Source organism: Crinia signifera, chromosome 6 (genome assembly GCF_055691185.1).
Source record: "Crinia signifera chromosome 6, ASM5569118v1, whole genome shotgun sequence".
Classification (NCBI taxonomy): domain Eukaryota; kingdom Metazoa; phylum Chordata; class Amphibia; order Anura; family Myobatrachidae; genus Crinia; species Crinia signifera.
This window is the reverse complement of record NC_139222.1, coordinates 237,518,894-237,542,960: the sequence shown is the minus strand read 5'-3', so window position 1 is coordinate 237,542,960 and position 24,067 is coordinate 237,518,894. Positions and strand designations below refer to the sequence as shown.

Below are 24,067 nucleotides of genomic sequence, written 5' to 3'. Positions count from 1 at the left end.
TTGGTAGCCTAATATAATAAATATTTTAAGATTATAGGTGTTAAATTATAACATCGCAAGAAATACACATTTATTTAATTTCGTATTTATTTTTAAAGAAGTTATTGGCACTGAAGAAAAATGGCCTAGTTCTCACATTATAGTAATGCAAATTACATATACCGTCCTGCATATTTATTTTTAAGTAGTTAGTCAGTTACAGACCCAAAAAAGCTTCCAGTATTTTTTTGGCACTAAAAGGTTCATAGTACTTACTGTACAGTGTTAGATATAATTTTATCTACTTTATTGTAAACATATTGGTACCAGCTTCTGACAAATGCCTAATTCAGGTAGTAACACCACTAAAAAAAAGTATTTGCAATTGTGTGAGTATTGAATACTCTGGGTTGCTTAAGTAGCTAATGTATTGTATCTGGTTTTGCTTCAAGTTGATGTTGAAAAATCATGTGTTTTGGATTTTTAAATATGGATTCTAATTAATCTTTATTGCATCACAGCTCTATAGGTGTCCCTGGGACACAGGCAGTTGGCCATTATGTGACCTTACCCAGTATTCACAACAATTTAGTTTAAATTGTCTAGTGATCAGTGACAACACAATCATCTATATATTAGTCTAGTGTCTGATTGTGTGTCTCCGAAACACTGACATCTCTTTCTCTCTTACACATGCACAAACACAGAGGAAATCACAAGGTAACAGACTAGCTTTTAAAGCATTTGCTTCAATTGGGCTTACTAGTTATTAGATATCACAATACTGTACAGTAATCCATGTGTAATCTAAAGTTGGGTACACACCTAAAGATATAGCTGTAGATCAGCGTTCCCCAACCCATTGCTCGAGAGCTACTGGTGGCTCGACCACTCTGAGGCTGCCCAGCCGCCCGCACGTCCATCCCTCCCTCTCTCCATCCAGCGGTGCCTGCCCATCCCTCCGCAGCCTTACCCTGAGAGACAAATGCTAGAGGTCATATTTCACCTCTAGCGTCTGACATCTGTCTATCATTTCTCAGGCCACATTGACAACCAGTGTCTGCTGCCCCGAAGCCCAGCTGATTGATTGCCTGCAGGCCTCTGTCCACCCAGGTACCTGATGCCTGCTGCACGCCAGAAGGTTAGCAAAGTTGAATACATTTTGAGGAGCTCTTTATGTTTTTAGATAATGAAAGGTGCAAGGTTGGTGAGGGGGATGGAGAGGTACAGGGGTTAAGGGGATGGAGAGGTGCAGGGGTGACAGGGGATGAAGAGGTGCAGGGGTACAAAAAGGTACAGGAGGTACAGAAAGGTGAAGGAGTAAGGGGGGGACAGACACATGCAAGGGTGACTGGGGGAACGGAGAGATGATGGAGGGGTGCAAAGTGTCTATTCTAAGAGGCTGGGGGCATGGCCAGCAGCTCTCAGAGCACTGGCCATGCCCTCATAGCGGAAAAAAAAGGGGATGTGGCCTTGCTTGAGTACCACGATAGTAGGTCATGCCCCCCCAATTTCGGGCGCGTGTCCATTCTCCTTTCCCTCCAGTGTTGAAAGGTATTTATGCGGCACATTGCAGTGTGTGGCATATTGTGCCTGGGGCATTGCGGTATGTGGCATAATGTGTATGGGGCATTGCAGTGTGTGGCATAATGTGTAATGGGCATTTTTTGATTATTAGGTAGATTACTTTTTTTTACATTTTAGTAGCTCTTCAGGCGGTTTATTTTGTCTCGAGTAGCTCACGTCCAAAAAAAGTTTGGAGACCACTGCTGTAGATGAATTGGGCATTGTGTTTATTATTATTATTATTATTATTAACAACAACAGTTTCTCATTGTGTGTACACACGGTTCAATTTGCCTTCTGATGTTAAAGATTTAGTCAACATTGGATCGGAATCGGATGCAGATCGCAAGGGTTTTGCAGATGGGCGTTCTTGTATTGCAAGGCAGAAAGTCTTGTCTGCCTTGACTATATAGTGCAGATCTGCACTATATAGTCAGAATTGTATGCAAATTGGATGTGCCTTGCGATCCGATCTAATCGGATCGTGGATCGCATCTTAAGGCACATCTGACCGTGTGTACACACCATTCTACAGCACAGCAGGTTCCGTTGTGCTTTACAATTATAAATAGGGATAAAACAAACTGGGTAGGTTGGGTAGACAGTGAAACAGTAGGAGGACCCTGCTCACAAGTTTACAATATATAGGGAATAGGCAATGATGCACAAGGATAAGTATTCTATATTACATAATAGTACACCAGATTGAAAAGGTTGTTGGTGTGCTTGAAAAATATACTGACCCAGCAAAGTAAGCCAGGGTTCAGGAGGAAAATAAAAGAGCAAATAAGTGAGCAAGTTTGTGCTGTACAGTAAGGGGGTCATTCTCATTGATTCGGTCCCTGATGTGTTTGCACAGGTGACCAATGATTAAGCTCTGTAAATGTGCATATTCTAATATGCGCATGTGCAGGGCTTTTGTGCGAGGGGGGGGGCTTTGCTGACTTGCATAGTCGGCATGGTGCTCGCACAGGGGGGTGTTTGGATGCGATTGCCCTGCATTTCTTGGGAGTACCCTGAAAAGGTTGGGTGCACCCAGGAAAATGCTGGGCATCACAGGACGTCAGCCGCCCACCATGTTCTCGGATGCCCAAATCTACGTCAGCCCAGACTGACTTATATTTGTGAGTTGCCAACCCTGCATGCTACCCTGTGAATGGTTGTTTTTCGGCCCTGCATGCTACCCTGTGAATGGATGTTCGTTGGGCAGCCAACCAGATGCCCTAATTTGGGATGGATGGATGGAAGGGAAAGGTGTATGAAGTTAATGTGGACGGATTTAGAATCTGATCAACTTGCCTGAGGTGACTTTTCAGGGAACACTTGGAGACTGGAGGAGAGTCTTATTGTGCGTGAGAGAGCATTCCACAGAGTGGGTGCAACCCGAAGGAAGTCCTGCAATTGTGAATAGGAGCTGGCAATGCATGTGGATGAGACATAGATCTTGTGAAGAGCGAAGTAGATCGAGTAGAAAGATATTTCGAGATAAAAGCAGATAAGTTAATGTAGTTTGGTTTGTTGCATTGTGTGTAAGTAAAAGTATTTTATATAAAAGTATTTTATATAAAAGTATTTTGTATTGAATACGGTAGAATACAGGTAACCAATAAAGAGACTGACAGAGCAGTTCTGCATACATGCACTGCCCAGTTGCGCTGCCAATCACCCCAACTTGTGCAGCGAGTGTACAGGCAAGTTGGTGTATCACCCGTGCACACCACATGTTACACAATATATATTTAGATTTATTGGATTTGCCACACAACCAACGCAAAATATGTCTGTGAGCAACATAGGTAACAGACATGTCATTGGTACACACTGGCCAACGGACCAGCGATATATCAGCTGTTTAATTGAATGGACAGTGTTTATCCAGCTTTAGAAAGGAATTTAAAAATACCCGTATCAGTGGTTCTCAAACTGTGGGTCCTGACCCCAAAATGGGTCCTGACCTTCTCAGCATGGGGTCGAGACTCCATGTTACTGACAATCAGGTTTATGACTTTTCTAATCTCAGTCAGTGATTCAAGGAGTCTAATAGATCTGTTGAATTGTCTGTTATTTTAGACTCCTCCCATTATTGGTGTAATGGTTAGCATTACTGCCTCACAGCACTGAGGTCATGGGTTCGGTTCCCACCATGGCTCTAACTGTGCGGAGTTTGTATATTCTCCCCGTACTTGCGTGGGTTTACTCCAGCTTCCTCCCACAATCCAAAAATATGCTGGTAGGTTAATTGGCTCCCAACAAAATTAACAGTAAAATATCTGTGTGCGCGTGTACATGTGATAGGGAATATAGATTGTAATTTCCACTGGGGCAGGGACTGATGTGAATGTTCAAATATTCTCTGTAAAGCGCTGCGGAATATGTGTGCGCTATATAAGAAACTGTTAATAAATAAATAAATAAATTATTTTGTTCCTCCACAATGCTGCCATGTATGTGCTGTCTGCTGACGACACATGTGATGTGAGGACTTCTGCAGTAACTTGCTGGGGTCCTGTCATTATTTTTATTGTCTAATGGGGTCCCAGAGCAAAATAGTTTGAGGACCCCTTTTCTAGATTAATCAAATGTATTTTCTGTCTAATGGATCACTTCTTTTACAAAATTATTTCAATAAATTATGAACAATGGCTTTGTTCACTTCTGTTTTTAGTAACGTGTGTTGGCGGATAGGTCTTAAATAACAATTTATCTTGTTCAATGAGTGAAAATCTGTATTTGATTGTCACTTTCAATCCTTTTCCTTAAAGCTGCTAAGTCCAGCCAACATCTTATCATGCAGAGAGCTTTACAAATGCATCCTCAATTTTCCTTGTGTTCAGAATCCTTTTGGAGTATTTCATCAAATGAGGAAGGAGAGACTGAAGTGAAAGGTAATGGTAGTATACTATTTTTACTTCCTAGACCTTTATCATAAAAAAAAATATATGATCCAGTTTTCCATTTGAACAAAGTTTGGGTTGTGCCAATAATTTAGCTCTAAATTCCTTTATTTTTTCGCATATTTGGCTCAGTTTATTTCCAATTTATTATGTAGTTAAATAGTTAGTATTTCTAATGTAGTTACATTTTAAATTGTCCTTTCCTACGTATTTCTTTTATTAACATTTGCATAGCAACATCATATATAACTGGCACCAAAACCATTGTGCTGACTGGGTATTGACAGACAGAGAATCCAGCATGCATTGATGAATTATCTGTACTGCATCCATTTAATCAGTGAATAATGTTTTTGTTTAACTACATGCACTTTTTCTTATTTCATTTTTAGCCACAAGGCATCCAATGACTGCAGAAGGAAGGAAGATACAAACGAGGTTGGACTCAAACATTTCTTGTCATTTGCAACATTGATTAAATGTTCCATTTAACTTTTATCTTACCCTATGAGTGCCAAGTTGTTGTGAGGGAGCCTCAAAATATCCATTAAAAATGCCAGCTCCGCTCAGAGCGACTGTTCTTGTTTTGGGGCGCAATATTTAACTAAACTTCTATTAGTTGACTTGGCTGTATTTTTATTTATTTATACTTAAAGAACAGTTGCTGTGAGCGGCGCTGGCATATTTAGAGGATATTTTAGGATCACTCACAGCGACCTTGGAACTCAAAGAGTTCATCTATTTACATACTATACAATAATTTTACCAATTTGCCAATAATCTGGTTCTCAGCCACTTTTATTGTCTAGCGTATATACAATCATTTTGGTGTTTTGCAGATAGCCCGTAAAAGCCTTGAATACAAACACCCAAGATTACATGACCAGTTGGCAAAAATGAAAAATATCATCCTCAATTTCCTAAACTCATGGAGTGTGTTGGCTTTCTCGATCATCTTACCAGATTTACAAAGTTTCCATGACTACATCGTCCTCCTTGTTCAGGTGTTAGCTTCTACCATCAGTAAGACAGGCATCAATGGATTGTGGTTATCCTCTATTGCATTACCCCCTTTATGCCATATGTAGTGAAAATGTATTCCATCCTCATGCCCTGCTCAATTACCTGAAGCTGTTCCTCTGTATAGCTGGCATTTGCATACAAGTTTCTTTGGTCTCAATCTGTCTATACCTAATAAATTAAGCTGTATACAGTGCTTCTATTCAGCTGGGAGCAGAACAGTACTTTGCTTGGTTAAAGAACAAAAGGTATGTGTTTTGGGGTGGGGAGGGGGTATACATTAAGGTCTTGCCTCCTGTGAGCAGAGGAAGACTCATGTGGGGAGGCACCCATATATAACATTGTTTTTTCCTGTTGGCGCTACCCAACCTGTGTACCGTGTAATTGTATTATTTTTATTCTGTAAGTGTGGTTGTCTTGAGTCATTTTTGCTGTGTCATACACTGGAAGACCAAACAAAGAGGTCTATTTACTAAGCCTTGGATGGATATAAAATAAAGTAGAGAGAGCGCAAGTACTGACCAGTCAACTCTTAATTGCCTTGTCACAGGCTGTGTTTAAAAAAAATGACAGTTATGAATTGGTTGGTACTTCATCCCACTTCCATCCAAGGCCTGCACATGTAGAGATTTAGAGGCATTTTCTAAGCGATCTCACTAGATCGCTTAGAACTGGGGTAGCCAACTCCAGTCCTCGAGAGCTACCAACAGTTAATGTTTTCCAGATCTCCTCACAGAACACAAGTGAGGTAATTAGCTCCACCTGGAATCTTTTAAAATGTGTTAGTGAGTAATGAGTGCATCTTTGCAGCAGCTAGGTTGTCTGGAAAATGTGAACTGTTGGTAGCTCTTGAGATCTGGAGTTGGCTACCACTGGCTTAGAAAATGCCCCTACATTGCTCAGTGTGTAGGGTCCATAGCCTATCACCCAGCAATTAATATCCAGCATGCTGGATATGAAATTGGTCAGGGCCAGTGTTCTCACTGGAGAACGCTGGTCCTGACAGATCACTCAGCACACATCACTGACACATCGCTGTGCTGTGCGCTGAGTGATCTTGCTGAGCGATCTAGTATCCCTCGGAGTGCTCTGCAAATCTCTACGTGTGTAGGCCCCTTTAGTAAATAGACCCATCCTTTCTTCAATTAACAGTGGGTAGGAAACACATATAAGGAAGCAATCCTATTTGCCACATTTCAGGGTGCAGGTTTTTAAGGGTCTTATCCATGTGTGGCCAATCCTTTATACCGTTAATAACAAAAAATATCATTGGTAGCCTCATAATTCATTCAAATGTTAATTTAAGTAATAAGTGCTCAAAATTAATTTATTTTTCGATATCCATTTTTACTAAACAAAACAAGGACAAAGCAAACACCAGAGACTGGTTCATAGCAATGTTTTATTAAATATTACAGTGGATCAAAAAGTACAAAATATCTTTTTGTCTGCGGTGCGTAATTGGGAAATTTCTCAGCACATTATACAGTATCAAAAGCAATTGGGTAGGTATAATTTGGAAAACATACAAAAATTCAATGTTCTCGGTTGGCTCAGCTCTTTAGCATGGGTAGTGTAGACTCACGGAAGGTTACTCAATAACCTTTATTTTCAAAATTAAAATCGACCCTTTTATATGTTGGGCCAATAAACTATATACAAATATTCACCTTACATTGCATTTAAGCTACATCAGTTGGATCACAAAAATGATACAATATTTACAGCAGATTACGTTTTGTTTTCTATTTAAAAAAATATACACAGCCAGCAATATATGAAACAGAAGTTTTTTTAAGTCCAAGTAAAATATCCATTACATTTACAGTAAAATTTATTTTGCAAGTGCATGTAGCAAATAAAACTAGGAACCGGCCTGTGAAAGTCAAAATTTTGAAAATTCACAGGACATAAGCCAAAATGGCAAGTAAAATTGAATAATAACTAATTCCAAGCCATACTAACTATGATATGTGCACACACCAGTGCAATCTCAATGTTCCAGGTTAAGCATTATAGGTGACATTGCACATCTAGAAATGTAAGGAGCAACATTTTGTCAAAATGGACAATTTCTGTTGAGTTTTGAAGCAGAATTTAAAGTTAGTTTTTCAAAACATGACTTTTTAAATACAGCAATCTGCCATTTTGAACAACTGGCCTGGTGCCATGACTGATTTAACAGCCATTGTGTTAACTGAGCTCATAGGCATGGATATGCAGACTGTCAATTCATTAGAACCAGTACCTCTTAAAATTTGGTCATGCTTGACAGACATTGGTCAATCATGCAGGACCAGTAAAATCATTGGTTACTAGTAAATAGATAGGTTGAATGCTCGTGAATATTGGATCAAACCAAAGATATATTTAAGTCACACAAATCTTTCCGATGGCCATGATGAATGTGTCTATAAGCCCATCTACAGACACCTATTTAATTTTTTTTTCTGTGCGCCTGCACACACACATGTACATATACAATACAACATGCATCAGTGTATAATATGCACATACAAAACAAACATAATATACAAAAAAAGTGAAGACTATATAACATATATAATATGTGCAAGAAAAACACTTGAAAATAATGCTTAAACTGAAATGAGAAAAGGGAATATTTTAAATCTAGGTACAAATGTAAACAAAAAACAGTTGACATACTGTATATAATTTTCTGAGTAATGATCATTAGTATATAAGGTAGTTTGTTTAAAAGAGGTCATGCATTATTTCTTAATAAGTTAGTTTGAAATACATTTGGTTACTTGAAAGTGGAACTTGATATTGTTGTGATAAAATGTCTGCTTTTGCAAAATATATTTTTAGCTAGATGTGTGACCAGTTCTTAGCTGGGTATGTGTTTTTGAGGGCATCAGCTGTTCTCTCCTGTTTGTGATTTAAGTTCACTAAACACAAACTGTTCCCAATCTTGCCAGAGGTTATAAGAATGTTTTATCTAACAACCTTGAGAACTCATAATGAATGACTAACGCCGCAGAATTTTGTGTTACAACATTTCTTGGAAGAGAACATGTTTCATAGATTTATGAGTATTGCCAATTAGACTTCAGAGTGTTTTTTTTTTTTTTTTTAACTTCAAACAACAATGGTTTAATTGCACAAATAGACTTGTGCAATTCAGTTATAAATCCTCTTGAACTCGCACAATTCAAACAAAGCCCCTTTTAAAACCTTTTTCCTTTTAAATCTGCTGTTAGCTGAGCAAGAATTCTACTGTCTTTTTGAAATGTATCCAAGATTCCTGTAAGCACTATTTAAACAAATAATGCTGTGGGGGTTTGTGGCAATTGTGTTCAGTTAGAAGCCTATCTACTGCTTGCTTTGAAAACACTTTCAGATGGAATCAATAATTTACACAGAAACATTCTAAAAATGTAACATAATGATTTCAAAGTGAATAAAGTGTTGCTGTCTGTAACTACCAAGGGCTGATTAGAACTATAGCGTTCCCTTATAATGAGAGATGCATTGTTTCAACTTTGATTGATGAGGCAATAAATATTTTAAAATGGAATTGACTTACTACAGCAAGTAATGATTGCATACTGCAAGTGACATCCAAGTGTTTAACGATAAATGCTAAACACTGTATATGTAATGTACAGTACATAAAAGAACCAGTCTTCTTTTGCTGCAAGAAAACAGCGATTGTGTGTTTATAAATGCTGGATATGTGAATATATTAGTTGTACAGTATATCTACATTTTCCTGCTAGGTTCTGCAATGACTTTTCCACAAAGGCAATTTTGTACTCGTACTTGCTAGGACCTAAGACGACATCAAATCATTGCAAGTGTGGGGTTTATTACATTTGTTTCTTTCACAGACCTGTGTGTACATAAGGTTGCTTCCAGTATGATTATGCAAATGTTAAAGATTTTCAACCTTCAGGAAAGTTGAAAATTGATGAAGAGCACATGATGAGATGGATGTTGATCCTCAACAAGTGAGTACTTACCCGCCACCCCATCTACCTGAGAGAGAGGACTTTTCTGTCTTTGTGGAGAAAGGACAAAGGGGCAGATGAGGGCAAATATGCTAGTAACATATGAAATGGGAGGAGGGGGGGGACATATGAAGTGAGAGGTGAGAAGGGTGCAGGGCTGGTTCCAGAGAAGTGGTGACCCACGGTTAATATCCCACACACTGTAATGTATGCTGAGGCCCCAGGAGGTTGGCTGAGAAGTGAAAGGAGGTTGAGCAGCCAGCCATTCTGGTACTGCCCATAATAATCCTATATGGCACCTCTACTGTGCTCTTAAGTACATTGATTGGCACCTCTCAAATATTAGGTATGGGTGAAACATTTCTGGCATCTATACATCCGCTAAGGACACAAGATGGCTGCCTTCACCAGATAAGACAACTACTTTTGAAAGCGGTTTACTTAAATGCACAATTTGATTACTTTTGAAATGGTTTAGCCCATAACATGCTCTATTTAACATAACACAAAAACCTTATTGTACAGATAGAAATGGTATTGAATATGAACAACAAAGAAATGTAGAGATTTATTATAAACCACCAGCTATCACTGCTATTTTTTTACTCATGTTAGTACTTGTTTTGCTGGCATTCAGTTTACCTATTCATCCTGTGTAGAGGATGTGAAGTATATGCGATGGGCATGTAAAGTAGGTGGGTGAGAAGACAATAATATAAAAATATAATTTAGAGGGGAATCAACCTACAGATAACTTTTTCTGGCAGCTAAGGTTATATGATGCTGTGTATGACCAAATGAGCAATTGTGGCTACAACTGAATCTGCACAGTAAATTCTCATTACACCTTACTGAAATAAGCAAAGTACAATGTGCGCAAAACGTCCTACAAATTCACTCTTACTGTTTGACTCTCAATCTTGCTAGGGCAAACAGACTAATGAGCACAGTTCCGTATCCTAATAATAGATGGAAGTAATGATGCTTCACTGGTATGTATTCTGTAGCACCTGAGATGCAAGCCCAAACAGGGAACACAGTGTCTTACTCCATTTATATTCCTTTTTCTTATCTGTTAAAAAGAACATCAATTTTTGTCTCTGTTCCTCTCTATCAAGCATCATTGCCTCCTGATTGACTGTTAACTTAAAAAGGACAATAGACAAACAAGACCGGAGCAAATGAAGTGGAAACACAGAGTACAATGTCTGCAAAATAATCGGAAGAACAGATAAAGGAAAAGAAATCACACTATTTTAAGAGGCACACCTACAAAATAGTCTAAAGGCTGATAACAGGTCTTTGGAAATGTTTAAAGGAAAACTGCAAGTTATTACATGACTGGTCTCACTGGACTACATGTTTAGCAGTATCTGCTGTGGTTTCTGGGGGGGGGAGGGGGGATAAGCGATTACCATTTATAAGGTCCATGAATTGATACGATCCTGATTAATTTGGGACAGTACAGAGTTATGCTTTATCTTGATTGCAGAAAATGCAACTGTTTTTGGTTATTGCAGGTTGAGCCTGTGTTGTCACACCATTTCCCATGTCAGATGGAGAACGGTAAGAAGTTTGACTGTATTTTACGCAAAGACCATAAAAGACCTGTCTAACCAAGCCAGATACAGCATATATTAAGGTACATCCTACACATACAGAAATGGGATGGGCTTCTAGACCTCTCTGGGCAGAGCCATACTTTTGACTACTGATTAAACCATATATGAACTGATTAGAGAGGTGGGCAATGATTGCGCAGAGTAACAATATGGTTGTCATATGACCACAATTTGTGCTAGTGTAGACTGACATCTGATCAGACACAACCAGATGTTGATTGGTAATGAGGGTCACTACTGGGTGTAAATTGGGTGACACTTTGTTATAAACTGATCAAATCCATTATTAAGGGCAGAGAGGAAATTAAGATGGAACTCTAGGAATTGTATAAGGAATGATAAATTATGATACCATTTTCCCAGTCCACACATTACAGGCAAACCAGAGCTACTAATCACAAAGGCACTTATGTAATAGTCTGTAGCTTTAAAGTGGTAATAGTTTAAAAGGCAAAATCAACTTTCTTTGACTTTTAATGTAATGACTATACTCAGAACAGAATTCTTTCCTAATGAATAGGATATTTAGGGACTAATTCAATTAAGTGCAATCTACCATTGTACAGGTGTGTTCTCATCCATCATCAGGGCAGCCGAGAGGAATGCCTAGGCCCCGGTAAAAATTTTGGGGTTTGGCCACCTCCCTCGCTTAGGCCACCCCCCCAAATGTTTAGAGGGGGTGAAAGAAAACTCTAAACTCAGCAGCAGCACACACCTACAGCATGTGCTGTGTGCAGGCTCAGCATGAGCTCTCACGCTGTCAGTGAGACGCTCATGCTGAGCCTTCTGTTAGCACAGCACATGCTGTAGAAGTGTGTGCTGCTGTTGCTGCTCGGGAGGTATGGAGGGGGAAGGGAGGGGTCAGACCAGGAGGCAAGCACCGGGCCCGAGTAATTAGTACCCATTCCCCCCCCCCCCTCTCGGCTGCCCTGTCCATCATTGCTGCAATAGCGCCAAACAGGCCCCAGGAATCTCAGACAAGACACAGGGAGACCCAATGGTGGCAGACTGCAACTGTGTCTCTAAACCTGTATACAAAGTGATACGATGCTGGTGCTTTTTTTTTTTCCTTGCCAAGTTCTGCTGTGCTTAATACACAGACCCAGGGGTCTATTTAGAAATCCTTGGATGGAGATAAAGTACCAGCCAATCAGCTCTTAATTAACAGGTTACAGGCCATGTTTGGAAAAATGACAGTTAGGAGCTGGCTGGCTGATACTTTAGCTTTGCCCACTTTATCTGCATTGAAGGCTTAGTAAATAGACCCCTTAGTCACACACAATATGCATATTAATCAGCACAGTCTCTCTGTGAAACCTAGTCTCATCGTATTGTGACTATGATGCATTGTTCAACCAAACAAAAAAAGACACCCATGTACCAAATGCAATAGTGTGTGAGAATCAAAAAGTGAGAGATTTTGGGAGAGTGTTCCCATTTTTTTAAAGTGACAATCAATTACATGGCAAAATCCACCTCCTTTTTCCAGTGTAAATGATTGCCGCTTTAAAAAAAAAAATGGAACGTCTCTCCCAAAATCTCTCACTCGGATTCTCACACCCTATTACATTTGGCTGTTGGGGTTAGCAGAGATGCACAGGACCTTATGGCTAGCTAGGCATCTTATGCTACATGGTATTGAGGCTAGATGTATGAGGACACAGTTGTAGCTTTGCGCGATGTGTCTCTGGGACAATTGGCTTGACTCCTTTATTCTTTCACTGCTCAAATAATCAATATTTTATATCCTGAGAGAATCAGAAATGTGAGCAGTATTCAATACAGGGGGAAATTGTGCTTAACTGAATTGACCATATTGATCATGAAGGACAATGATAATATGCAGACCGTGGTTTATATACTTTATATGAGGTCATGTTATCTCTCACATTACTGCAATTTCTGCCGTTTCTGTAAATGTATAATGAGATGATAGAAGAGAAAAGTTTTGGCTCGTTGGAGACCATCATACATTAACCCACCTGTGGGATTACGTCAGTAGATGATTGCATGCTATTTGTGTTACATAGCCCTGTCTGAAAGTTAGATGGCCCTTGAAGTATATCAGGTCGCAGGTCACTGGTTTAGACCTTGTGCAAAGGACAATAAAGTGCTAGTAGATTTTGTTACATTATGTTAGGCTACAAGAAGTATTTTAATTGGCTGTGGCAAATCACTGCACTTCGCTATTAAACTTCTGAAAAGTAATAGTTTTTTTATGCAAATCAATTGCATCATAATCATGGCTCCACCCACTTCACTGCAGAAGGGAACGGAGTGCATGAGTCTCCCTGGACATCCTGCAGAACAAACACTACACAGCAATCCAATACAATATATCATGTTAAACCCATAACTGTTAAATCTGCCTTTAATTGCTTTATTCTCTATGAAACACTCATTCATTTCTATAATATCACATAAGTATTTCTATAGAATGGTACCTGAGTGTGCTGTGCTTCATGGTTTTCCTTTTTTAAATATGTCCCCAAAATGATTAGAGAACAAAAGGATTGGTTTATGAATATAAGTCTAGCCAGTGACATGGAATTGCTTACATTTGTTTTCATTTGAATAAAGAATAATTCATGGCAGTTTATATTACACACGCAGCTAAATTTGCTTGCCCACTGAGAAAGATAATCAAGCCGTTTATATATTACATCTTATGTGAGCAGTTTTATAGGTTTGTTAAGCTTGAGTACAATTTTGTGGGGTTTTTATGTTTAACCAGGCTATTAAAAAAATAAATACGCAATGCAATTTACATCTTTGAATTACTTCAGACTAAAAATATATATTAGCTCCCTATAGCTTCTGTTGTAATGTTTTATTTTTAAAGAAAACCTGTCACTTACGCACAGGGAAGGCAGCCATTTTGTCGGAGCCTATCAACTTACAAGACAAGAGTGACAGCACTTTGATGGACATTAATGAAACCAGACGCTGATTTCTAGAAAACTCATACACCGCAATCTCATGAATAATAGTGAACAGGATAATCTGAATACACCAGTCTGGATCACATGGTGTATTATATTTTGGCTACAATAAATGATGATTTACTAGCCATCATTATTACATCAAACCCAATCATACACTAAACACATTTGTAAATTAAATGTTTTTAAAGCATTGCCTTTATTAAAGGTTTTGCAGGCGAGAGAAAATCTGCATTGTTTCAACCAGCTTATCCTTCAGACCGGTAAGTAATGTGTCAGCGATTATACTTGCAGAAAGGGATTAAATAAAAAAAAAATGTACTAGGCTCCTAGCTGTGAGCAGTAATTGCTGGCTAAACAAGACCAATGTTTAAAGTAAGGAATCTGGCTTTTGTTTTATACTGTACATACAAAAGAGCCCGTTGATGGACTAGACTATGCTTTGCATGGAGATTAAAATGTTATTGAATATCATTAATAATACATTTTAAAACAAATTCTCAAACTACAAAGAGCATCATAACAGCAACTTAAACAAAAGTTAATGAAGAGGCAAAGAGCTTTACTAAACAGTCACAATGTGCACACTTCAGGGCTGGCGCAAAGTTTAGCGCAAATCCGTTTTATGGATGATGTAACATCTGGTAGCTCATTTGCATTTTCAGTTGCGGTTGACGTGGGCATAAATGTAAGGTGATGGAGTGTTCTCACATGGGGTAAGTTTAACAAGGGAGTGTTAGAGTTGTGCACTATGCACAGTTTTGTGTATGTGTAAAAACACCTATTTTCTAATTAATCTTTTCAGGCTGCCTCAAGTGCACGCTTATACAGTAGTTATGCTGGCTATGAAACCGAGCTTACGGATAAGGTCAGGATGGTTGCTTAGTTATGTACAAAGCAGCATTCAGACGATCATCTGTATGGGATATTACGGCCACTTTGTGTTCAACTTTGCTATCTGCCCAGTGACACTAGATCCTAGTAAATTTACAGGTTTCATACTCATGAATAGTGTTTTATCCCACAACGCTTTGATGTTGTATGTTGTTCTGCACTCAGAAACAAATGAACATGAAATGATAAATAAAAGGCAAGTAAGCTGGGTGGCCCCATATTGTAACACAGTCCATAAGCCGCCATGAACCTTGGTCCTACTGGCTTCTGTTACAAACCATAAACATTTATCTATCACTGGGGCAGATGTATTAAGCTTGGTGGAGAAAGAGTGGTGATAAAGTGGAAGGAGATAATTCAGCTGCCATTTTTCAAACACAGTTGATTGGCTGGTGCGTTATCTCCTTCTACTTTATCTCTTCACTAGGCTTAATACATCTGCCCCCCTGTTTGGGAAGCATGTACTGTCCACTGTTAGACACCAGGTGGAACATGTAATAGCCTCTAAGCTTATCGAAGGTGCAGGATGCCTGCCGAAATTAGATTTTTATTTTCTTTTAAAGCAGGGGTGGCCAAACCGGTCCTCGAGATCTACCAACGGTCCACGTTTTCCAAATCACCTAGCTGGTGCATAGCTGTAGTCCTTACTAACTGTCACATTTTCAAACCTGCTGCATTAATTTCTACTAGAGATCCACAGGTTGCCTGGAAAACATACACCATTGGTAGATCTTGAGGACAGGTTTGGCCACCCCTGTTTTAAAGCCATAACCATGCCTTGAAAATGGTTGCTGCTTTAAAAAAAAAGCCACAGATGATATTACGGTACTTATGTAGTATCTGGGCTGCCGATTTCTAAATCGGGTCGGATCGGGAGATCGCATCGCATCGCATGCGACCATGCGATTCGATGCGATGCGATGCGATGCGATGACCCGATTTTTCCATAGGAATCAATGTTAAAATGGACTGAGTCCATTTTAACATGGAATTCAATGGGAAAAATGGGTCCTTTTCATACCCCTACTATCCAAGTGGGCATGGAGTTGGATATAAACCTGTGGCGAGCGTAGCGAGCCACCGAGCCCGAAGCGTGGCGAGCGAAGCGAGCCCCGCGAGGGGACGAATACCGTCCCCTCGCGGGGCTCGCTTCGCTCGCCACGCTTCGGGCTCGGTGGCTCGCTACGCTCGCCACAGGTTTATATCCAACTCCATGCCCACTTGGATAGTAGGGGTATGAAAAGGACCCATTTTTCCATAGGAATCATTTTAACATTGATTCCTATGGAAAAATCGGGTCATCGCATCCGATATCGGATGCGATGCGATGCGATGCGATATCGCATCGCATCTGATTGTATGCCTTAACTTAAGGCATACAATCAAAAAATCGGCAGCCCAGATACTACATAAGTACCGATATTACATATGCCCCCAATCTATCTGCTTTTCTCTGTATTACAAAGTTAAATGATATTTTTTGCCAAATCTAAGCATTATAAGTATCCTTATACTGATATTCCCCTTATAGGTAAAGTTGCTTATGCCAGCAGAAACTGTAATGTATCAAGCTGGAGTAAGGCAAAAGACAGACATCATACAAGCTCCACGCAGATTGCGATGCTACGGTCATGGTTTACATTCAGGGTTTGACTGTCATTAATGAATATGCTGCCCGGCCTTTATCACCACCCTTCTGGCACTTTCTGGGACCATACATGAGTTTTACCTTCATACTATATACTGTATGCATAGAATCCCAGCATTTGTGTACAGCAGCTCGTGTGTGAACATCTGCTTCTTGTTTGGTGCAATACTACATTCATGTTTTGTAATGTGTTACTTGTCTATTTCTGCATTAATAAACCGGAGGGATATTATACACAAATGTAAAATGTACAGACAAAGAGGAAAACAGCAATTCTCCTACTGGGCAGGTATTTCTCAATAAAAAAATAGACATCTACATTCCTGTTCATTAAATATGTCCACGATAAAAATAAGCTGATTATAATAAGCCTTGGGGCATAACATTGCAGAATGTACTTTGATTAAAATATATTCGGAATCCATTATGTGCATTTTTTTGCAGTACATGTATCATTTTTCATTCATCTCTACTGAAAACAGGTCAGCTATAGATGCATCTACTTAAATTCTATTCAGCAGACTGAGAGGAGAACAAATGCAAATGATAATCAGTAAAAAGAACAAACCGAAAGCTGGTCACATGACACAATTCTCTGTTGCTGTAGTAAAAAAATGCCTCAGTGTCAGAAGTCAAGAACATTGCTAATGGTACAAATCTCAGACTGCAATTCTTTTCCTTACCACCAGGGGTATGTGGAGCGAGCCAGGAGTGCTTTCTACATTGTTGCAAGACCTTAGAACAGTGGTTCCCAAACTGTGTGCCGTGGCTCCCTGGGGTGCCTCGGGACACATGCAGGGGTGCCGCAGCTTGGTGGTCCAGGACCAACTCAAATTATTAATGGTTAATTATTTAGGAGCAAAACCAGTGCTGGTGGCTGCCAATCATAGAATGTGTACAAACAGAAGCAAATCCTGCCCTTTACCACATAACTGCCGCTAAGAATCGCATATAAACCCAATCTAATTAAATTTTTTGGACCTAGGGGTGCTGTGAAAAAAATTCTGATTCTCTAGGGTGCCGTGAATCAAAAAAGATTGGGAACCTCTGCCTTAGAATAATAAATTAGCACTAGAGTGTGTAAGTGTACATAAATTCTATACAACTTTTTTTGGTTGTGTGAGTTCACGTTGTGTTATATTAGTGACAATGTTATCTTTGCGTAATCATTACCCATCGCTTAACTATTTCTCATTTGTAACAAGTCTACTGCAGATTATATGGTTATAAATACATACAATTGGTTACGTGCATATTTGTTTTACTACTGGATTGTAACCTCCTGCGGGCACAGTTATTTTCAAATGTGATATGTTTGTATTACAAGTCCCTGTATTACAAGTCCCAAGTCAGTGTTTTAAATAAGGAATATCCCTGGAAATCACCAGGGAATTTTTTTACAAGGCAAATGATCATATATAAGGGTCTATATGTATTTTCAATTATTTCCATATGTGACAGCCGCGGTAAGAACTCACTGTTCATAATCCGTTACATTAGATTATTTTTCAATGTACACTCCTCCTTCAGCAACAACTACAGGGAACAAACACACACACTTGCCATGTCAAATAAGGGGGGGGGGGGGGGTGGACTACAGTGTTGCCAGGGAGGGGATTAAATACTGTTATTCTGTATGTTATTGTAAAGGTACATGGCCACGCCTCCCACAATTAGGCCACACCCCTGAAATGTACCTGGGCCCAGCCAGGCTCACTACTGCTCTGGTAATAAATATCCTTAAAATCCCAAAGTGTACAAACTAAAATATATATTTATCATTCTTAAATGTGCAATATGTCTACTACAATGATGGTAGGAGTACAGCACTGTTAAATTCTTGCTCAGGTAGGCAGGCTATAGTGAATATAGTAATATTTACAAGGTTATACTGGTTGAAGCAGCATAAAATTGTGTCAAAAACAATTTACGCACATGAAAAAAATATTCATCAACAGCATTGGTATCGATCTTAACCCCTTGAGTGCCAAGTGAATTTGTCAAAATAGGTGCGAAAATTGCCAAGCAAACATTTTTATTCATCATAATGGCCTGTAATGTTGACCTTATATAAGAAATGTAATCTTTTTATTACACAACATTTTTTATTTGAATTTATATAACAAATGTGAGCGATGCTGGCATTTTTGGCAGATATTTTGGATGTCTCTCACAGAGATGTTGGCACTCAAAGGGTTAATGCTCTTCACGATAGAAATGCTTAGTATTGGGGAAAGAAGAAAAATGTACTTCTTGGCATTCATATCACTGTGATTGTTTGGTTGATCTTACTAAGCCTTGGAGAGAGATAAAACACCTGCCAATCAGCTCCTAACTTCCATGTTACAGGCAGTGTTTGCAAAATGACAGTTAAGAGCTAATTGGCTAGTATGTTATCTGTGTCCATTCCATCTCTCTCCTAGGCTTAGTACATAAACCCCCTATGCTTTGTCGATACACAGTAGCACTGAAACCAACATGGAGTGTGTGTGCTTGTATTGAAGACACAAACCTGTAAAATGGAAGAGGAGCCCATTACAACCAATGTGCTTCTAGGTTTCATTTTCCATAAAGTAGGCAATACATAATAGTTAGAATATAATTAGTTGTTATTGGCAATAACTTGACTTTCCCATTTTAGCGGCTAGCTTTACTAAAGCTTCTGAAAAAAACAACAATGTAGGTGTTTTCCATATAAACCAATTCGATTTTAACTGTCATTTCTTTAGCATTATAAAAAGGATAGCAGATTTTAGTCCATGAATGACGCCTCTACATTGGTTTAGAAATTCTAGGACACATTTCTTAGCAAAATGAGAATGTAACCTAAGCAGTTACTAAGACCTAGTGATCTCACTGGGACATGATGCACTTTGGGGGATATAGATCAAACTTTCTGAAGAGGGCAAGTTGAGGTCTCATTTTATAGAATGTAAGGATAACTACATTTTGATAGGTTGCTAATGGCAACATTCCATTTAAAAAGACAGGGGCGTCCTTCAATTCATTGTGCCGTTAAGATCAAGCTACTGGGTGCCCGAATGCACCAGGTTTAGATACATAAAGTGGCTAAACCTGATTTTGTACAGATTTCTGCTCATCATCTCAAGAGGGTGCAAGCAGCAATAAAGGGCAATTCAATTGTTTCTGTGACTTTAAATGGGACGTGGGCAGCACAAAATAACTGAAAACTCCACCCCCAATGTGGCTTACTGTACACTATGGCTCTTATTCTAGTTCACTCTTAGAGGCAAATTCCTTCTTAGCTGGACAAAACAATGTGCACTGCAGGGGGGCAGATGTAACAGGTGCAGATATAATTAGATTTGGTGAGTTATTTTGTTTCTGTGCAGGGAAAATACTGACTGCTTTATTTTTACACTGCAATATAGATCTCACTTTGAAGAAAACCTCACCCAAATCTAATTCTCTCTGCACATGTTACATCTGCCCCCCTGCAGTGCACATGGTTTTGTCCAGCTAAGAAGGAATTTGCCTCTAAGAGTGAACTACAATAAGGCCCAATGTCTCAATGATCAGTTTTTCCATATAACTTTGTAGGCTTTCATTAAGGTGTTTGCTTGGCCCGCAGAAATGACTGCTTCCAGGGTCCAGATAAGTTTAAGGTTTAAATCTAAACACAATTAACCTCTCAACATAACCTTGCAGTTAACACATCTTTGTTTAATAATAAAAAAAAAGATAAAAAAAGCACAGGAATCAACTGAAAGATTAATCCATATAAATTAGGTGAACAGACAGTGACACTGGAACTTTTAAGAGCAGATATGTACAGTCGATTGAACAGTGTTTACCTTTCCACCATTAATAGTGTTAAAATTTCTTAAACTGATTGACATGTTACTATACATTGCATTGATTGAACCTTTAACAGTAAAAAAAAAAAAAAAAAAAAAAACATTTTCTCTGAAGTGTACATATGTTCCAATATTCCAATCTTTGACATTCCAGCCTCTTTATGACCAACTTTCACAAACATGTGCAACACGTTAGGTTCTCAAGGTTTAGTAATGATGTTGAAATTGTGTTGTGCAAATCAAGTCAACTGTTCCCATTACAAAAAAACTTGTCAGAGTGGGACTTGAAATCCATTGTTCTTACCTCTAACATTACTTTTACAGTTATAGTGTGGCTCACACAGTAGACAAGGGTATTTTTTTTATGCAGAATATTGTGCTGGGCAAGGAATGTAGCTAAAGTATTAACATTTTGCATTTTGTCACAGGGAAATTGCTTAAAGTTTTGTGCTAGGGTGTACAGATGACAGCTGGGAGGATGAAAAAGTGGACTGTGGATTGATAGCAGTTAAAGGATAAAGGTTGTTGTGTAGTAGGTCACCATAAGATGATCCTACAGGGGTAGCCGAAGCCAAATGTCTGTACAGATGCTGGGAATTAGTGGAGTTAGTAAGGTACTGTCTTTGCATCATCAAGGAATGGAGGGCTAAAGGTTGCATTAGTGGAGAAAGCACACTCTGGTTTTTCAAGTACTGCAGTTGATGAGAATAGGCAGTAGGTATCCGCGTGCTTAGCCCACTACATAAACCTCCAGGGTAAATCCCAGGAAAGATTGGTGTTGAAAGTGGATACTTGTGGCTCTCCATCATACTAGCAGAATGAAGGTCATGCAATGACTTGCTGCTTTCACCCTCATGACCAGTAAATATCTCTTTCCCAGGCATCTCCTTTGGTGCATTTAGAGGAGACACAGCTCGTATTTTTTTCTCCGAGATAGGGCTGTCCATGTCATCCAAGTTTCTTTTCAAAGATCGTGAGGTCCCAAAGTTGTGATGATTAGCCTTACCAAATGTGATTGGATGAACTGTGCCTTCCATCTTTCTTAAATGATCAAGTCTTGCGTTATGAGTCTTTACAGGCCTGTGCACCGATTCTGCATATCTTTTCGATACTGGTATCGTCATTGGTGAGACTCTACAGGCTTTTGGGTTACAGTCTATGCCCATCTTCTTGTTGTTTGGAACTTGAAATGGACTTTGATGAGTTTTGCTTTCTTGCTGTACCAAATGATGAGAGTGATTCGTTCCGGTCATTTTTGCAGTGTGTTTGTGCATAGATTTGGGCAGGCTCAAATCGGTTGGCTGGTCGTCCAGATTATCCGAGACATTCTGTTTTTCTTGTTGGTGTAATGAGTGATGGTAGTGAAGTTTCTCTTGGTGTTTGTGTGATGTAGACACATTTTCACTTTCTCTATACATTTCCCGAGCATGATATTTTGATGAATGTTCATTATGTAGATGGTGCTCTGTTTGCCTGTAAAGCCTGTGCAGATGAGGTGAGGAGTAGAACTCGGCCAAGAAGCTGGGCACATTGGAATGATGTGCAGCTCTTTTCTCGGCCATTTGCTCTTTGCATTCAAGCATGCTGGACTTCAAAGAGTACGACTCGGCGAGCACATTCTGATGATGCTTGGCAAAGTCACATCGACAAGAATCTGCTTTGCTTAAAGTGTTGCTTTTGTAAACATCACTCATGTTCTTTTTGTCATCTGGAGTTTTTTGCTTAAAACTTTGAACATGCTGTATTACAGAAGGTCGGTTAGCCGCCGTTGTTTCAGAGTTGGATACCTGATGAGTTTGCACTAAAGGTGGAGATATTTCTGCTTTGGAGCTTGATTTCTTTTTGCTAATTAAGGGTGGTGGGGAACCGTAAGGAGAGTAACTCCCAGTTTGTGAAGCCCCACTCACCTGGGACAAAAGCTTCTTTTTTGCCAAAGGAGACATTATTCCTGGGTTTCCCCTTGAATAAAGCAGCGGTGTATAACTAAACGTTGATTCTTCATTTGATGAGGATGAAGAATCCTTCTCTTTCAGCATATCAAGTGTCTGCACCAAATAAACTTTGGGATTCTGCTTTAGTGCATTCTGCAAAATGTTGCTGTCCAGAGGATTTTTCAGGTCCTCCGAGACCAGCGGGTCCATTTTTACAGTACAGTTTGCGATATAATCTGGAATATCTGCCATTTTTTCATCTTCCATGTGGATTTCATGCTGCAGTTGCACCTGAATTGTGGGAAACATATTGTAATGTCCTTCACGTACGTCCCTTTCTGATGGCTCTGACAATTCTTGTTTGCTTTGCTCTTGTTTTATTATTATTGAATTTTCTATGAGCATTTGTGGTTGTTCATCTGCCGGACCGGAATTAATCTCTTTTATTACATGAGTGAGTGAGTCAGTGGGAATAGGTTCTGAGTGCATTTTATCTTCTTCTTTCACATGGCAAGTGTTGGGAGATAACTCCTCCCTTTCTTCTTTTTCCAGAGGTGAGGATTGTCTGGCTTCTGTCACTTCAGAGCAGTCTGCAGATGGCTTAGTTTCCTCTGAATCATATACGATGGACGCATTTTGCTCATCTACTTCCAGATGAGCCTCCTCTAATGAAACCTAAAAAACATAAACTTTTTTAGTGTTTTATTCTTTAAATAGACTCTTAATAGCAGGCAGAAATCTAAGGAAGTATCCAACTTTTAAAAACTGCAAATAGTATGGTTCCATTTAAAATTACAATCATTCTTCATTAGTTATCCTGCACTTACCAATCGGCAGTTGTTTATTCACTGTAGCAAATAAATGGGGCAGATTCAATCGGATTTGTGCGGCTGCACAAATGTCCACGTATTACAGTACGTAAAACCTTGCAAGTATATCTATGCGACACAAGTTAAAATAAGCAAGGGTTTCCTAACTTAATGTCTATTCTGGTTAAGATGGAACCTTGCAAGTAAAGGTATCTGCCTCTGTCCTGTTGTTAATCCGGTACTGTTCAGCCTGCTACACTCTGGCAGATGCAGGTTGACTGTTGCACTGTTTTTATCGCAGATAGTACTGGGACAGTCAATCAAGGTGTTATGGGACTTTACAGGACTGAAATGGCTTGGTTTGCGGTCTATGGCACTCAGGTGGAATATTTTAACAGCATGGAGTGGTGTTATTGGACATTATTGTAACTACCAAACTGTTCTGTCAGGTAGGTGCTTTTGTTTATCATTAGATTAATAAACAAAAAGGACTTTTTTAAATCTATATAGGCAGAAAAGTGAATGCGTCCTGAAAAGGAGTCATCAATCTGTCATCAATCAAATCTACAAAAGTCTTTATAAAATAATTCCTTCCACTGGGGAACAAGTCACGGAACATGTATTTGCAAAAGAGGCTCTGGCTCTATTAACGTCTTATGTTCTTGTTTTGTTTGTTTACAAATCCACAGTCGGACTTAACTTTAACTATAATATTCTATGACGGATGCATCCACATACGTCTAACCTCAAAAACTCCCGAGTGGCTGCACATGTCAATCTATTGATATCTGCAGCTGTAGTGCATTCAATATCTAGGACCCGTACTGCACATGTGCAGTGAAGATCCAACGCATACCGCATACACAAAAGTACCGAAAACGGTACTTGTGCTGTGCTAGATAGGATCTGAAATAGGTCTTATTTGCAAATTAGTGTGTAAAATTTAGGAAAAGCATCTAATCTTTGTAAA

General features: G+C 39.2%; 1 protein-coding gene and 1 long non-coding RNA gene across 4 annotated transcripts in view; one reads left to right on the top strand and one right to left on the bottom strand.

Annotated features, from left to right (window-relative positions):
- Positions 1 to 899: 899 nt before the first annotated feature.
- On the top strand, positions 900 to 5,606 carry LOC146007238 (uncharacterized). Its single transcript, XR_014444295.1, has 4 exons — positions 900 to 1,120; positions 4,308 to 4,430; positions 4,832 to 4,877; positions 5,279 to 5,606. It is a non-coding gene; the product is annotated as an uncharacterized LOC146007238 (long non-coding RNA).
- Positions 5,607 to 18,129: 12,523 nt separating this feature from the next.
- ARID5B (AT-rich interaction domain 5B) overlaps positions 18,130 to 24,067 on the bottom strand; it is a 223,409-nt gene continuing 217,471 nt past the window's right edge. For all 3 annotated transcript variants that reach the window (XM_083149145.1, XM_083149144.1, XM_083149146.1), the window contains one exon: positions 18,130 to 22,963. In XM_083149145.1, the coding sequence (XP_083005271.1) occupies positions 20,795 to 22,963 (2,169 nt within the window). In that variant the 3' untranslated portion in view covers positions 18,130 to 20,794. The remainder of the gene's footprint in view (positions 22,964 to 24,067) is intronic.